The sequence below is a fragment of the Castor canadensis genome, chromosome 15 (assembly GCF_047511655.1).
Source record: "Castor canadensis chromosome 15, mCasCan1.hap1v2, whole genome shotgun sequence".
NCBI classification, from domain to species: Eukaryota; Metazoa; Chordata; class Mammalia; order Rodentia; family Castoridae; genus Castor; species Castor canadensis.
In genome coordinates, this window is record NC_133400.1 from 87,897,927 (window position 1) to 87,914,798 (window position 16,872).

General features: G+C 39.9%; 1 protein-coding gene across 7 annotated transcripts in view; it reads left to right on the forward strand.

The window, feature by feature from the left end:
* The window catches only part of Sfmbt2 (Scm like with four mbt domains 2), a 201,636-nt gene that overhangs the window by 135,701 nt on the left and 49,063 nt on the right, over positions 1-16,872 (forward strand). For all 7 annotated transcript variants that reach the window (XR_012442179.1, XM_074056710.1, XM_074056709.1 and 4 more), the window contains 3 exons: positions 747-829; positions 6,307-6,433; positions 16,596-16,709. Coding sequence is in view for 6 of the 7 variants with exons in the window: in XM_074056710.1 (XP_073912811.1) it covers positions 747-829; positions 6,307-6,433; positions 16,596-16,709 (324 nt within the window). In the remaining variant the exon portion in view is untranslated. The remainder of the gene's footprint in view (positions 1-746; positions 830-6,306; positions 6,434-16,595; positions 16,710-16,872) is intronic.

Sequence of the window (16,872 nt, forward strand, 5' to 3'; positions counted from 1 at the left end):
TCCTTCTTCTCCCAAAATGAAGTCAGTAAAGAAAGACAGGAAAAAGAAAAAACCCATGAGTAGGACCTGTATTTAATGAAATTCAGTGCACATAAATAGTTATTTCTCAGTCCCTCCCTCAGGAGCTCAGATCTTTCCCCCAAAGCTTCACATAAGGAGAGGCCCATCTGTCTCTCTCTCTCTCTCTTTCTCTCTCCCCCTATCTCTCTCCCCGCAACTCATCCTTGCAGTGTGCTTACATTTCTTCCCTTCCTACTTTTCTTTTGGGGCTCTATTTCCCCAGCCTCCATTCTTCTGTTCGCCCTCTGCTCTGTATTTGACTGAACTTTAAAAATTAACCCTCCACAATTGTTTTCGTCCTCCCGTAGTCTTTCAAAGGTGCAATTGAGTTCCTGTGAAGTCAGAACTTATTTGAAAATCAGTGTCAAGTCCTGCACAAATGGGTTGTAAGAATGTGTTTTGTGTCACATTCTCTCTCAGTTGTTCTCCCTAATAGCAAATCTTCGCAGTGGCAACTAGCTTCAGATAATGCCCCACTTGTACTTAGTACATTACAGCTCCTCAAATACTTCTGAAATACTTGCGCTCCTGAATTCTGAAGTGCTGTTAGGCTGCAGAGGACTTTGTCCTTCAGGGACCTAGACTTGTGCCTCTTGTTATTTTAATCACTGAGCTGCTCTGAGGTTGGAGATTTTCCGGGATTTAACCTAGCTAATGCTGTCTTCTCTGTGTTTTGTTGTTCACAGGTTACTCTAGCCAGGACTTTGACTGGGCAGATTATCACAAGCAACATGGGGCAGAGGAAGCACCTCCCTTCTGCTTCAGAAATGTAAGACACTTCCTTCTTGCTACTTTTTTTACTATAGGTGTTAAAAGTTGCTGTCATTTTTTGACCAAGTTTGGAATACTATTTGTGCACTGTAGGATCACAGAATCTTCATGGTTTCTGAAAAGTCCTTCTTTTGAGTTGTCTATTTGTTAGGATGATGCTCGACTATAACAACAAATTGACTAATAAATGTACAGTGGCTTGCTCTTGTTAAAGGTTTGTTTCTCATTTGTGGAAGAGTTCGAGGTGTTCCTGATTGGTGGGTGGTTCTCATTAGGATGAGACAAGGGCTACACTTGGCACCTGAATATAGCCAGCAGTTAAGTGATCAAGGAGACAAAATCCTTAATTCTAAACACTGTAGCCTGGTAGTGATACATATTATGTCTGTTCACCTCCCATTGGTGACCGTTGGTCTCTCAGCAGCTATAAGTGATGCTAAGAAAGGGATCTTGGCTTGGCTTCTCTATCCCAGCCATAGTTCTGAACTATAAAGGAAAGAGAACAAATTCTGGTGGACAGCTAGCCCCCCACACCACTCTTAGATGTGTGCGTGCTGTGTGATGCAATATTGACAACCCCAGGGACGGGAGATAGTTCACTCCTGAACCTTACGAAAAACTAGAATCTAATTTTATTTTCTTTGATTACTTTATTAAGTACTTTGGTAACTAGTAAGATGCTAAAGAGTTTTGTGCTTTCCCTTAAATTCCTTATCCAAAGAGCTTATGGGTGGCACAGAATAGCAACGAGCACGTGTGCTTGCATAATAACAAGAGCTGGTTTTACAAAGTGATCTATAAAATATTCATCTGAGCTTTATCAACCCTAGGAACCATGACAAGGGTTGTGAAATGTCTCTGATTTAAGAATGAAGTATAAATGTATTGCCTGGTGTGTTTAACATACTTTTAGTTATGAAAATTGATACCTGGTGCTAAGAATACAGACATATTCCTCTTAGTTGAGATCTGAAGTTATGGCAGTGGAAAGGGTTCCCTAGTCAAAGACGTGTTTCTCAGCATGAGCTCTAGGGCTGCCATCCCCTCAGTAATTTCTACTACAGGGATAACAGCCTGTGAAAAGCCAGAGGGGGAAATGTTGATCTCACAGAAGTTCAAAACTGAGCAAAAGTCAAAATCAGATTTTGAAAATTAGGATGACTGATTACTGGGTTAGCATACACTCACAAAGAGGGAAATCAGTAGCAGAGTTGGAAGTCAGGGCTCCTTAGATGACTGAGATGACAAAGTGGCCTTCGTGCTGGGTGGCATTGCCGTGGTACATGCACAGTTTCTCTGTAGCATTGAAGAACTGTGTGGTGTGTGTGCAAGTGGTGAGCTGGAGGGAGCTGTGGAACTGTGCCCCATGAGGACAGCTGCTGGTGATTCCATACGGCTTATCAAGTCCAGTGGTGTCTTACTGATTTTTCACCACCTTGATGCTGTCTTGGATCAACTGCCTAACTGCCTTTGATTTAGGACCATGGAAGCATGAACATCCCCAAACCCATTTGAGATTGTGCGTTCTTCCCCAGAAGGAAACTGTTCCTTCTTTGACTCTACCCTCAGGATGAAAATGTTCACATCACTACTGTGTTCTGTGTTCAGGGTGTATTTCTTTTATAACAGCATAGTTCCACTAAAGCTTTTTAAAGGATTTGTCCTTTGCTCTTATTTAACCAGGTGTTGTCCAAGTGGCTTTTAATTGTGGAGCAAGTAGCCACATAACCTTGTTGGCTTTTGAGCTTTCGGGATTAAATCTGTCTTAATGAATTTGCTGGTGCATTCGTAGGAATGCTTTTGTTTCTGGCTTTCCATTTAGTTAACAGACAGGATTGTTTGCCTGTTGGCATATACGTTGTGTTACTGGTGCTTTGCTGAATTCGTTAGCTTGCTACAAGTGCTCTTTAATGGAATGCTTATTATGAGTTCATTTTTTAATCACACATCTCTTGTACCAGATGAGATCTGGTAGGGAATTGGATGCTTGGAAGACATTTCTCCAGGGAGGTTTACAGTCAGGGGTGGTTATGGAACGGATTGACACAGCCAAATGCTTAGTAAAATAAACTCAGAGGTAACAGTTTTGCTATTGATCCCTTTATAAATTACCCTCGAGCAATGAGTTGAAACGAAAATAGGCTATGTGGTTGTAGCTTTCCCTTATTAAGTAGGATAAAATGCATTTTAACTTACTTAGAGTTTTTTCAAGTGGCCTATTGAGTTATGTTATCAGAAAGAAGATCAATATCTAATATGTGTGGAGGACACAGGATGACTTGAAGAAAAACATAGCCCACCTAGAATTTATCTTGTTCTTATTTCCAAAGAAACATAAAGAAAAGGAGCACATTGATTTTTTAACATGTGGTGTATAATTTTGTGATTATATAAAGATATGATGGCATTTTTCAACTTGTTTTATAACAAGACACATGAATATGAATTACCTTAATTTCTTTTCATGGATCACATAAGAGGTAATCTGTTTTATGTAGAAACCTGTTTGTATTAGTTTATATATCTCAAAATAGATAGGACTATATGGTAATATGACATATCTGATTGTAATTCATAGTGGTTGATGACTTGAGAAGATTTTATCTGTATTTTAAAATCATGGTAGGAAGGAATTTCGCATCTAGTATTGACTGAATAAGCTTATACTGAATTGATTTTCTTGTACTCCCCAACTCAACTCCAGACACAGTGCCAAAAACGAAGGCATGAGTGTAGTGTAGATGAACAGAAGCAGGCACATTCTGGAGGGGAGTAAGGGGTGCAAAGAAAGGAGGAAGAACATGAGCTGGCACCCCACTTTTTTCAGTCTTTAGCTTGAAGACAGCCTGAGTTGACAACCTGTGGGATGACTAAAAGAGTGATATAAAGTTCAGACTTTCTGCCTTGATGGACCAGGTGATAAAATTGGGCAACCACCAACTGGAAAGTGAGAGGAGTATCAAACAGGAGAGTGAGAAGGGGGAAATACCAAGTCCTGTCTATAAGTTCTGTCTATGTCTTTGAATCCTATATCTGACCGCAGACTCTCAGCAGCCTAGATAAAAGGATAAAAGAACAGAATTGAGATTTCAGCTCCTTCTCAAGACACAGAGTAGGTAATTTGAGTCCAATCAAGGTAACTCCTCGCTAAAGCAGAAAACCCGACACACTTGGTCAGAACCTAACACACCATAACAGTTATAATGTACATGTTTCAGTCCAAACCTGCTCAAGTCCTGAAGAGACTGGAGAATCCGGTTTGTTCTCAGTGGGAAAGAAACAACAGAGATGTTGGAATTAGTCAAGTATTTTAAAGCCCTTGTTATATCTAACCTCAACCGTACCAGCAGCTTCAGACTGCCTGAGTATCTGCTGGAAATGCAGATTTTTGCCTCCACCTATAACCAATGAATCAGAAACTCTGGAGTAAAGCCCGGGGGTTTTGCTCTATAAAGGCTCTCAAGGTGATTGAAGTTTGAGACTTACAGCAAAATATCCTCATTATGAATGAAAAGATAGGAAGCCGCAGAAAAGAAGTAGGAACTAGAAAAAAGAAATTCCATAATTGAGAAATATAATTTTGAAATAAAACCAATTTGTTGAAGTAGCTTAATATCAGAATGGAGATGACAAAGGAAAGAGTGCATGACTTTGAATATAGAAATTATCTGAAGAACAGAGAAAAAAAAAAGACAAATGTAACCTCAGAGATCTGGGGGACGATATTATGTATAATTGTATAATTACATATAATTGGAGACCCAGAAGAATAAAGTGAAAATACACACTTCATCTAAGAAGATGTGAATGACAAAGAAACACGGGAAAAATGCTCACATCATTAGTATTTAGGGGAAACCTAAGTTAAAACCACAATGATGTACCACTGGCTACCTGTGAGAATGGTTAAATTCTGAAAAACTAGCAATACAAGGTGCTTATGAGGATTTATAGCAACTGGGAACTCTCGCAAATTGCTGACAGGAATGCAAAATGGCATAGCCACATTGAAAAACAATTTGGCAGTTTCTCAGATGGTTAAACATTCATTTACCATTTGGTCCAGCAATCTCATTTCTAAAAGGAGTGAAAAATTAGCATGAAGGGTTGAACTAGATTCCCCCCAGTTCATATGATCAAATCTTAATAACCCTCCAACCCCTCCTTCCTGTCCTCAGAATGTGACTGTATTTGGGGGAGGATCTTTGAAAAAGTATTTAAAATAAAATTAGGCCCTGTGAGTGAGTCCTAATTTCAATATGGCTGGTGTTCTTATAAGAAGATGAAGTTAGGACACAGACACACACACAGAGTGAGAGAGAGAGAGAGAGAGAGAGACCATGTGAGAACACAGGGAGCAGACAGTCTTCTGCAAGCCAAGATTTAGGTCTCAGAAGAAAGTGACCCAATGATATCTTGTTGTTAGACTTTCAGTCTCCAGGATTATGAAAAAATAAATTTCTGTCGTTTAAACACATACTTCTGTTTACACAAACGCGTGTACCTGATTTACTTATAACCACTTACTATTGAATTGCTCAGATGTTTTTTAACTGGCAAATGAATGGATAAACCACAGCTCATCTACAAACATGCTGAGCTATAAAATAAAACAAACTACTGATCTTTGCAATAGCGCGGGCGAATCTCCAGGGCCACCCTCAGGACTCCGGGTAGTGTGATTCCATTTATATGACAATCTAAAATAAAAAGGCACAATTGGGGGCACCAAACATAGGCAGGTGGCTGCTAGGAATTGAGAGTCGAGAAGGGACTGACTACCAGAGGGCCACTACAAGGTATTTTAGGGATGGGAAACTGTTCTGTATTTCCATTGTGGTTACAGAGGTGTGACTGTCTGCCATTGGTCTAAAACCTCACCTTCGTTGAATAGTACACCCAAAAGAGTGAATTTTACTATGTGCAAGTTTTTGAAAGTTAATTTAAAAAATAAATACAAGTAAGCAAACTAAAGGAGCAAAGAGGAAATAAAGCTAATTTCAGATAAAAGAAAACCAGCAGACCTGCACTATAAGAAACACCAACGGGTATTTGAAAGAAAATGATGCCAGGATGGGTGGTCCATCTGCCTGCTATAACACCATCAAATATGCATAGGTACAAATTTAGCAAGATATGGAAGAGAGTAAGAAATGATGTGAGCGTCAGTGGTCCTATAAAATCAGGTGCATATGGGACTGGAAAGAGAGAATGTATTCATCTTTCACTCATCTGACAAACATTGGGCTCCCACTGTGTACCAAGTGTAGTTCTCATTTCTGGGGTACAGAAATGAAGAATGCATGGTTCTTTCCTCACAAGTGGTGGGCAGAACCAAGATGTGAACAAGTCTGTCTGTTTCAGATACTAAGATACATGTGCACACGTTTCTGTTTCTTCACCGGCCAGCTCTGCAGCTGCCATTCCCCTGCTATGGGAGTTGCTGACTCAGTGTTGGTTCTCTTTCTTTTCCAGACATCCTTCAGTTGGGGCTTCTCAAAGAATATGAAACTTGAAGCTGTGAACCCCAGGAATCCAGGGGAACTCTGTGTGGCCTCCGTGGTCAGTGTGAAGGGGCGGTTGTTGTGGCTGCACTTGGAAGGTTTGTGTAATTCATAGTTACTTGAAAGAACTTGGATTCCCTTTGTACATGTTAGAGTGAATTCAACACTCAGAAATGCCCTCTTGTTTCCTCTCTATTTAAACAGATCTTAAATTATTCAGTGTTCTTTAGTAAGTGAAACTAATCACATACAAATTCATTCCAAGGCGTTCATGTTAACTAATAATTTCACAAAATGAGATGCTGGCGAGATAATTATGTTTGGAACACAGTGGTCCTTTTACAGATTATAAAAGCTAATGTCACAATTAAATTAATATGAGTCACTAAAAATGGTATTTGAGGTGTTGGTTATTATAAGAATCGAATGATATATTTGCATTTTAATGTGAATAACACCCTTTACTTTGGTTTCTTCTTAGATGTTTTTTCTCAATATAGTCATTGGGGGATGACTCTCTAAATAGACAATCAACAAGATTTAGTTTTTTTTTTTCCTTCAGTGTTGTTAAAACTGTTCCTTTATAGTTGCAGCTTATTTAGAAGTGCATGGAAAATTCTCAGAATACTTTCTTTTGAATAGAACCTTGATCTTATTCTGGAATTAGGGAGAAAGAACAGTGTATTTTCTAGATGTTTTTAGCCAAAAAGAATTAAAATGAACTTAATCTCTCACAATTTCCCATCATGCCATGGTTTATATCATTGTTCATTTTTTTAAGATTGCACAGAACTCAGAAGTTACTACAAAGTTGTATTCAAAGAACAAAAACAAATGAGTAGCAAAATATTGTAGCTCTCCTAGTCTATCATAGTTTGACTCTTATTCTGTGCTCATTCCACCATTGGGGTAAAATTTGGAAGAAATGGCTAGAATTGGTGTTAATATCACCTCATTCTTCTTTCTTCCCTTAGCAAGTCTAACAAACACATGTAGAGTTTTTTTGTTTTTGCTTTTTGGGGTTTTTTTTTTGGCAGTACTGGAATTCAGGGCCTTCTGCTTGCTAGGCAGTAGTCCACCACTTGAGTCTTACCCAAATCCTTTTGATTTTAGTTTGTTTTTCAGATTGGGCCTTGTGCTTTTTCCTTTGTCAGCCTTGGACCATAATCCTCCTAGCTCTGCCTTCTGAGTAGCTGGAATTATAGATAGGCACCACTATGCCTGGCTCAAGACAGTCAGTTTAGATGTGACTGTGTTGTTAATTCCCAGAATAGCTTAAAACATTGTTTCAAAGTCAAATTCTCAAAATTTGACTGTTTCATGGATTTTCAAGTAAAACAGTGGTTACTTGAACTCAACCAAAAATATACATAGGCAAAGTGGTGATACTTTTTGCAGTTACAGGAATAGAGCATGACTTCGTTTCCTTGCTACATGTAGAGTCGAGTTAACTGGTGTTGGAGACGCGAGATCACCTCTGTGATGTTTAATCACTAAATTTAACTAGCTGAATAACAGTGTGTGAAGCCATGTTAATGAGCCTGGAGTCTTGCCTGCATTATTAATTTGGAAACAAAAACGGAAAAGTTAGAAGCCCATGTTTCATCGTTATTATTTAGCACATTGTGGCTAAAATTCTTCGGCAGTCATTATTTATTTAGCAGTTTCTACTTCAGTATGCTTTACAGCTGTTAATTACCTAACACAAACAGCAGTAAGAGTGTCCTGATTTTTATAGCCGGAGAACTAACTAAGTCCTGCCTGGGGTTCACTGTCTTTGCTCTTGGTATCTTCTCTGTTGGTGAATGCACAAGTCATTGCAGCCCCCACACCCCTAAGACTGATAAGCAAGGTTTAGTGAATGTTTAGCATTGTTTGACGGGACTCTCTCCTTTTGCTATGTCCTTTGGATATAAAGTTTGGGTTTTATAGTAAAAAGCAGAAGTTTGCTCATGTTGGTCTTTCTTTGTTCTTTGCTTTGACTATAGCAATCAATGAAAACTAATTGTCATTAAGAAACAATTCAGAAAATGCGCTGTTTTCACAGACCACCTGTATTTATTTTACAAGTGCTTGTAACCACCCTGTAGAATATTGAATATGATAATAATATCTATTGAATATTATCTGGTCTTATTGGTCACAATTATGCATGGGTTTCATCAAAAAATATATTTTACACAAGGTAAAAATCCAATCTGTCTTCTTGGGTCTTGCTTGAGCTTTTTTTTTTTTTTTTTAGTTTTGATATTTAGCCCCTAGTGATCATTTACCTTTAAAGTGACAACTTAAGAACAAGTTATTTATCATTATATATATATATAAAACTCTATATTATATATATATAAACATTTCCTTCCTCAGTTCTGGTGATAAAATGTAAAATGAATGGGATTCATTATGGTCACTTTGTTGCTGTTAAATTATTTTTATGATGATGATTATTCTGATTATAGACCTTTTATTTGACACTTTAAATTTATAAAGTTACTCTATGAAAATTTTACTAGTTATTTTTATGCATTAAATATTTGAAGTCTTTTCAGCACTGGCTGATTGACCACTTTTAAGTAATTAAAATGTTCATTTCTAGTCAGTGTTAGACTTCTTTTGAGTCAGATCATTCTTTCATGGGTCTGCCATTGAAAAGGCAGTAATGAATAAAACATACGAGATTAATAGAGTATTATTTTAGGTGACTATTGGAAAAGAGTTCTAAGTGCTCATAAACCACTGATAGCTACATGAAGATGGCGTTCAGGGTTTGGGGACAGACACTGTGGTGCTTTCTCTTTTGTCATTCTTCCACTGCAGGTGGAACGTCACCCCACCATACAAGGTACTTTCCGGTTTAACGTCCCGTGTTGCAGCCACACTGAGTGACTCACACACTCAGGTGTGCCTTCTCACAAGCCAATCATTTTAGATTCATTCCACATCCTTTTTATGGGACTAGTATGGTCTGGTGTTTTACTTGCATTCGTAGCTCTTTATGCTTTAAAGGGCTTCGCATCTTTGCACTACTTTGCTTGACTTTTCTTGTCAGTTCCCCTTCCCCAGAGTTATTTCTCCAGGGCACTTGACCAAGTACAACTTGAGTACTATATCCAAAATATCTGAGACCAGAAAGCGTTTTGGATTTTTAAAATATTTGCCATGTACATTAAGAGCTATCTGTGGGATGGAATCCAAATCTAAACTTGAATTCATTTGTATTTCATATATACCTTATGCTCTAGCATGGAGGTAATTTTATGTGTTATTATAAATAATTGTGCAGGGTTTCATAGTGTGTGATTTATCCACCAGTGGTGTCATGACAGCAGTCAAAAAGTGCCAAATTTTGGAACCCTGTGGGTTTCAGATTTTTGGATTAGAGATGGCCTCTCTACCTATACTTACACATACACAACTTTACTTCACACTTCAGCGGTGGACCAGTGAATTCCAGCTCCCGTCTGCAGGTGCTTATGCAATGGGCAAGAACTTGGACTAGGTTAGCTTTTTATCTATTAAAAAACTTGAAAAAAATTATTTTACTTTATAAAATTGTGGTTGAAATATACATCATATAAAGGTTACTGTTTCAACTAGCCCTTTTTAAATGGGCAGTTCAATAGCATTTAGTCTGTCCACAATGTTGTACAACCATCACCACTGTGTACCTTTAGGACTTTTTCATCTTGAAAAACAGGAACTCTGCACCCTTTAAACTCCCTGTCCCCTTCATTGCCAGCAACCACTGTTCCACTTATTGTCTGTATGAATTTGTCTACTCTAAGGACCCTATCTCATGGAATCATACAGTATTTATCTGAAAATAGGTTTTTTGGGAAGGACTTATAACCCCAGTGGCACTTGCTTCAGTCTCATTGGCTGAAACTGTCACATGACCACCTCAGTTCCAAGGAGATTGAGTTGTTTTGTTTCCAGCCTTATAGGAAAAGACTTTTTGGACAGCCAGTCTTTATTACACTTATTAGCACACGAGTCACTGTGTCACATGGTCACATGAGTCGTCGTGTCAACCTGCCATTGTCACATGGTCAGTGGCCACAGAGGGTGGTGAGTGAGGGCAGGGCCATCCAGGGGACCAGTGGAGAGGATTCTGTCACATGAGGCATGTGTATGGATTCGAAAGGGACTGAGATGGAGGTGCTGATGCATATACAGGAATAGCTCAGGTATTTGCGTGTATCCTAGCCAAGCCTCTGGCTTTCGGGTGCATCTCCTGAGGCTGAATACTGCTTGTCCTTGACCCTGACTATAATGCTTTAATTCCTTGGTTGTGATGCTGCTCTGTGGTGCTAACGTTGCAGAAGTTAAGCTGACTGATTGGCTATCTGTCAGTGTTCATTGAGATCCAGTGAAAGATTCCAGGATGCAAGTGGTTCCTGGTGTTCTGTCTGAACCTAGCATTTCTGACTCTCTAAAGAGTGGGTCACCTTGAGTTGAAGGTCAGTAAAGTACAAGTGACCTTGTATTGGCCAAGGTGTGGTGGTCACCTTGTAGTGGTCTCTATAAACATAGTCTTCACTTATTGAAGTATTAGAAAATTGAGTAAGATTTGACTCTTATTGGTGAGGTGTATTTCAGACCCAAGGGCATCATTTTCCATTTGTCTGTCTTTATATTCCAGGTTTGTCAGAACATGTGTTTTAACTTTCTGTCACCATAACAAAATACCCGAGAGAGTCATCTTATAAAGAGAAAAGATTTATTCTGTGTCAGTTTTAGAGGTTCCAGGCCATGACTCATTGTCCCCGTTGGGCTTGTGTCTAGGCAGCACATCAAGGCAGAAATGCATGGCGAAGCAAAAGTTTACCTTGTCACGACCAGAAGCATAAAGAGAAGGGACAGGACTCCCATGGACTCCTTTAAGGATACATCCCCAGAGACCTAAGGACCCTATCCTCCAAAAGGTCCCCCCATAACAACCCTTGGACCAGGCCTTGAACACATGATCCTTTGGGGACATATAAGATCCAAACAGTACCAAACTGTTCTTCTAGAATTAATTGAAGTCCCCGGTGTTAGGGGTGTAGCCCCCACTTTCATTTCTGGGGACACAGTGCCTGGATGTTTACTGCATGCCACACATAGGCATCCTTGCCAGTGTGTGCAGCTGTTTCTCTTTCCCTGATGGAGGCTACAGAGCAAGGCAAGTCTTGGCTGAGAAATGACAAGTTGGTGCTGTGCTCAGCCCACACTCCACAGTCATTCTGGGAGCCTCCTCTAGGGAGGCTGTGTACTGAATGCTGAGGGAGAATGGATATAAGCAGACCCAGTTCCTTCAGGTGTTAATATTGAACATACGAGGGATTGTAGATTATAGGAATTGAGATGTCACAGGAACTTAGGGGCGGGAGGAAAACACTCTTACCACAAGGTGAAAACATGAAGACTGTGGACAAGATAACATTTGAGCCAAAATTTGAGGGAAGACAGTTATAGCTGTGTGCGGGGGGTGTGTGTGTGGGTGTGTGTCAAATTTGCCAATGAGATTTTAATTATAGCTTATTGGAAGGTGATGAACCCACATCAGAAGGAACCAGGACACACAAGAAAAGCAAGAAAAGTTGATTTAGAAGGAAGCATTTGTGTTTGAAGATATGGATAGGAATTACAGGTGAAAATGGATAGCTGGTAGCTATAGTCTTGACATTGAAGTCCGTATCAGAAGCTACTGAATATTTGGGGACAGTGACTATGTACTTTGTTTAAATGGGGAGATAGGACAGCAGGGACAGGCCAGGGACTCACCTCTCTAGAAGGCTTTGCAGAGGAGCCAAAGCAAAGTTTGGGGTTTCTACTTGCCATTGTGATGGATGTGACTTCAGGGTGACCATGTTCTCAAGAGGCTGAACCCCTGGAGACAGCCTGAGCCTGCTGCCATCTGCCTGGAGTTAAAGAGGCAACAGCTATTTCATAATGGGAATTCTTTTTTTTTTTTAATTAAAAATAGGCCAGGCTCTGGTGGTTCACGCCTGTAATCCTAGCTACTCAGGAGGCAGAGATCAGGAGGATCACAGCTTGAAGCCAGCCCAGGCAAAATAGTTTTTGAGACCCTATCTCGAAAAACCCTTCACAAAAATAGGGCTGGTGGAGTGGCTCAAGGTGAAGAACCTGAGTTCAAGCCCTGGTATGACAAAAATAAATAAATAAAACTAAAATTTTGGTGGTACTACAGTTTGAACTCAGGGCCTCATGCTTACTAGGCAGACGCTCTACCACTTAAGTCATGTCCCCAGCCCAGGAATTCTGCAAATGGGATATGGAGTCCTCATGATAGGAAGAAGACAGGTGTTAGATAGCCCACCCTCCATGAAAGAAGAAGGGCAAGAAATGTGAAGTGCTCACCTCATCTTTGTTGTACCTCAGTTTACTCTTCTCTAAAGTGGGGATGAAAACAGCCCCTGTTTTTTAGGGTTGTTGTGAGGGTTAAAGTCAATGCCAAGTGCTGTGTGCTTGCCATCCTGGGAGGGCTACACAGACACCATACACACCTGTATTTCCATTTCTGCTCTTGCCATTCGGACTGCATATCCTCCACCTTGATCTTGCCAGCTACAGTTTTGTGCATCTTTTTATTCTTTAGGAATTTGACTAGTGGGCTGACAAGGGTTGGTCAGAAAACTGCCTTGTGGCTTGGTGTCTGCGGAGGAGACAAACACAAGGTGCTTGCATGCAAAGTGTCCTGCCTCCAGTTCTTGTTTGCTATTGGATATTCCAGGTCACTTCTCATTCTTTGCTTTTCCTTTTTACCTCACGCGAGCCCATCAGCAGTTGCTGTGCCCCTTGACTGTCAGTGAGGATATGAACCATGATAAACTTGTCCACTTAAACACCTCTTAACTTTCTTCCATCCTAGCTTTTAACTGAGATGAGGTTGTTCCCGTTCTATTACTGAAGTAAATGAAAGTCATTTACCTTCCTTGTGGTTGACTCTTAGCCTTTCTTCCCTCACGTCCCTCTTGCCTTTGGAGCCCTGTAGCATCTCCACCCTGGAGCTCACCCTCACTTGCTCTTTCTTCTCACGTTTGCTAGAGTGAAGTCATTGCATGGCTTTAGGAGTTTGATAAGATTGCGCTCCATGTAAGACACCGATGTGTCCTCCCACGCCATCTTCCTTTCTCATCTTGATGCTCTGGGTAGAAGTGGTCACAACTCTATTGCAGTCCCTTTGTCACTGGTGGGATTGAGTTCTGATAGAAAGTCTCTGCATTCACAGGAGTAGGTAGGACTTTGTTCTCTGCTGAGCTGAGGACAAGTCCTCAGAAGTTGGGACACTGCAGAACTACTTTAATAAGGTTCCAGTTAGTCTTCCAATTTTATATTCTTGTCAACTTGCTGTCAGTGAGATGTCGTCTTCTGCAGTGAAGCAATTCAATGAAGTTTAATTTCCTTTTATTCATGGCAACTCGCCTTTCATTAATCTGACCTCAGTGGCAGCACTGAATTGATGTATGAGATTCTTCTCTTCTTCTCTGGATATCTTTTGTTGTTGTGCCATTATTTTTCTGGGGATCCTGGAGGCTGTGGTTGTAAAAACAATAGGTAACTCATTCGCAAAGGCACAGATCCATAAAAGTATCTGTGGTCATATTCTCTCTCCCATTCTTTAAACTTGGCCTTATGCTTGCTAGACAGGTGCTCTACCATTACAGCCATGCCCTCAGCCCTTTTTGTGTTGGCTATTTTTTGAGATGGGGCCTTGTTTTATGCCTGGACTGGCCTGCACCACAGTCCTCCTCTTTGTGCTCCCCTATGTGGTAGGAATGACAGAACCATGCAACTATGTACATTCATTGGTTGAGATGGGGTCTTGTGAACCTTTTGCCCGAGCTGACTTCACACATGAACCTCAATCTCCATCTCTCAAGTAGCTGGGATCCAGGCTTGAGCCACCACATCAGCCTCTCTCCCACTCTAAGACACCCCATTCCCAACCACATTGTGTCTCTTCCAGTGGACATCCACTGTGTTAGTGTCACATTTCCTTCCAGATTTATTTTATGCCCATAGGAGCATATGTTATTTGTTCCTATGTACTCACGTGCTGTCTTTTCTTACTGCATCATGTAGCCAGGTGATCTTTACATATAAGTACGTAAAGAGGTTTCTTACTCTTTTGTGTAGTTGCACAATATTCCACCATTTGGACACACTACTTTTCCCGTAGAAGGAGTTTTCAGCTTCCTGGTGGGTTTTGAGATGAAGGTTCTGGATAAGAATGAACAAGTAGAATCTACGCTGACAGGATGCCACTTAGGGACACAGATTGAGGCTTTATGTTCTTCATGAGGAAACTATTAATATCGTCTTGGTCTTTAGTGAAATATCCAGCTTTTCACATAAACTTTTGACAGTCTTAGAACAGGCAAGAAGGGGCATTGCACACATTTTTAATAGATTATTTTGTAAGCTATTGGGTCCCCAATCTTGGAATATAATGGGTTGGCTTTAAAAGATTATTCTCAGTCTAGCCAGATGAATCTAGATTCATAAGGTTAATAAAAGAAATAAAGATTTGGTACCCATTATACGAATGGGATTTGAGAAGTTTGGGGCTGGGGAAACTTCCCTGGGTGATAAGTAACCCACTTTCCCATCCATTCTTATTGAATAATTAGATTTGGGGTGGGAGGAATGCAGGGCTATAACTTTCTGGAAGAAAGGTAGATGACACATTTTAACTCATAAATATTTGTTTAATTGGATGGAAAGCTTGAGCAAAGAATTTTATAGTGTGATAAGGTGGGCTGTAGCAATATATTAATGCATACATTGAACAGAAAAAAAAAGTGGATGTGTTAAGGCATTAATATGAGGTGATGTTTGAACTAGCAGAACATTGGAAAGCCATAATTTAGGATGGAACGTTAAGCATAGAGTTCACCTTATGCTTCCTTTTCAAGTAAGTACTGCTTTTAATGACCTTGAAAATCTTATTTGTAGCCAAACATAAATCTGGAAATATAGATGTTTCCGTAGATGAATTTAACCTGTTGGCAAAAGTGTTACATACTAAAAATGAATGCTATTATTATGAATCTGAAAAGGAGAAAATGACCTATTCTATCCCCCCAGGACCTACTCACTTCCATGTTTGATGCCCCTGTAAGAGTTTCTTTACCTTTAGTCTGTTTTTGTCATATTGTTGTTTAATAATTCCTTTGGCAATTTGGATTAAATAGTGAGTGAAATAAGATTAAGCAGAAATGATTTCTATTCATTTACCTTCCATTCCTTCAATTTATTTATACTTTAAACTGTAGAATTAAGCACACGGAAAGTTAGCAGTGATAATCTTTATGGTTGATTTCTTTGAGAACCAGTCAGAAATTCAAAGCAACTAATGGTGATAGTATGCATGTGTAAGTATCCACTGTCAGAAGTATCCAGAGCACTTGTATTCATCAAAGCATTGCTTTGGCATTAAATTAGGAGCCTTTGTTTATCAAATAACATACTAGGTTTTCATGAGACTGCCTCAGGATAAGAAAGAAGAAGTTGGGAGCTATGGAGCTGACATTGGAGTTAGGAGCATTTTGTGTTTGGCTGTTGGTATTTAGCTTCCTGAAGTTATGAAGGTTTGGGGAAGTGGGAAATCCAATTCCAGATTCATCAGATGTCATGTGATGGCCTGGGCATGTGACTAGTTTTACTGTGGTGTTTTTATATTCATTCTCAGTGAGGAGACCAAAGCAAGCTAGTGGAAGTAGACAGAGCCTGAGAGTCAGTCACTCTCTGTTAATAGAGCTCTTATCTTTTGATGCTTGGTTCAAGACTTCTTCCCACAAAGTATTTTTTTCTTGAGAACTTTTGATTTAGGGTAGAATTTTCTTGCAGCTAGTGGGCTGTGTCCCAGATTTGTTCTCTCCATAGCCAATGCTGCTTAAAACTTGTGCTGTAGTTGGATTCAGATTTCTGGCCTTTTTGTGATGGGTGATTACACAAAGTGTATTATGATTATGGAACAGGATGGGATGGGTGGGCAGACCCTGTGAAAAAGACGACATTCCTACAGAAAAGACTTTTGTGTGACGTGGCTAGAGTCTGCAGACCACAAACTGATTAAGCAGAGAAGCTAACATGGTTCCTGGAGAAACTGCCTGTCTCTCTTCTGCTCCAAATCAGGGTGTCCCACTTAGTAGTAGAAATACAGGAACGTATTTCTCAATCTGAGGGATGTGCTATTATTTTTTTTTCCTTCTGTTTCTTTATTGGTACCTGTTGACTTGGTTTCTTCCCATGCAGGTCTGCAGTCTCCTGTTCCAGAGGTCATTGTTGATGTGGAATCCATGGATATCTTCCCAGTAGGATGGTGTGAAGCGAATTCTTACCCTTTGACTACACCCCACAAAACTGTCTGTAAGTGTGGACCAGTTGAGCGAGATGCAGATAACATCTATGATCTTGGTGAATTAGTAGGCAGTTTTGTAAAGGAAGTTGTAAAAAAAAGAAAATAAAGGCTTTAGATGACTCCAAAGAGCACCATATTTTTTATTTCAGTTGTCCTTTAAGTGTCTGAATA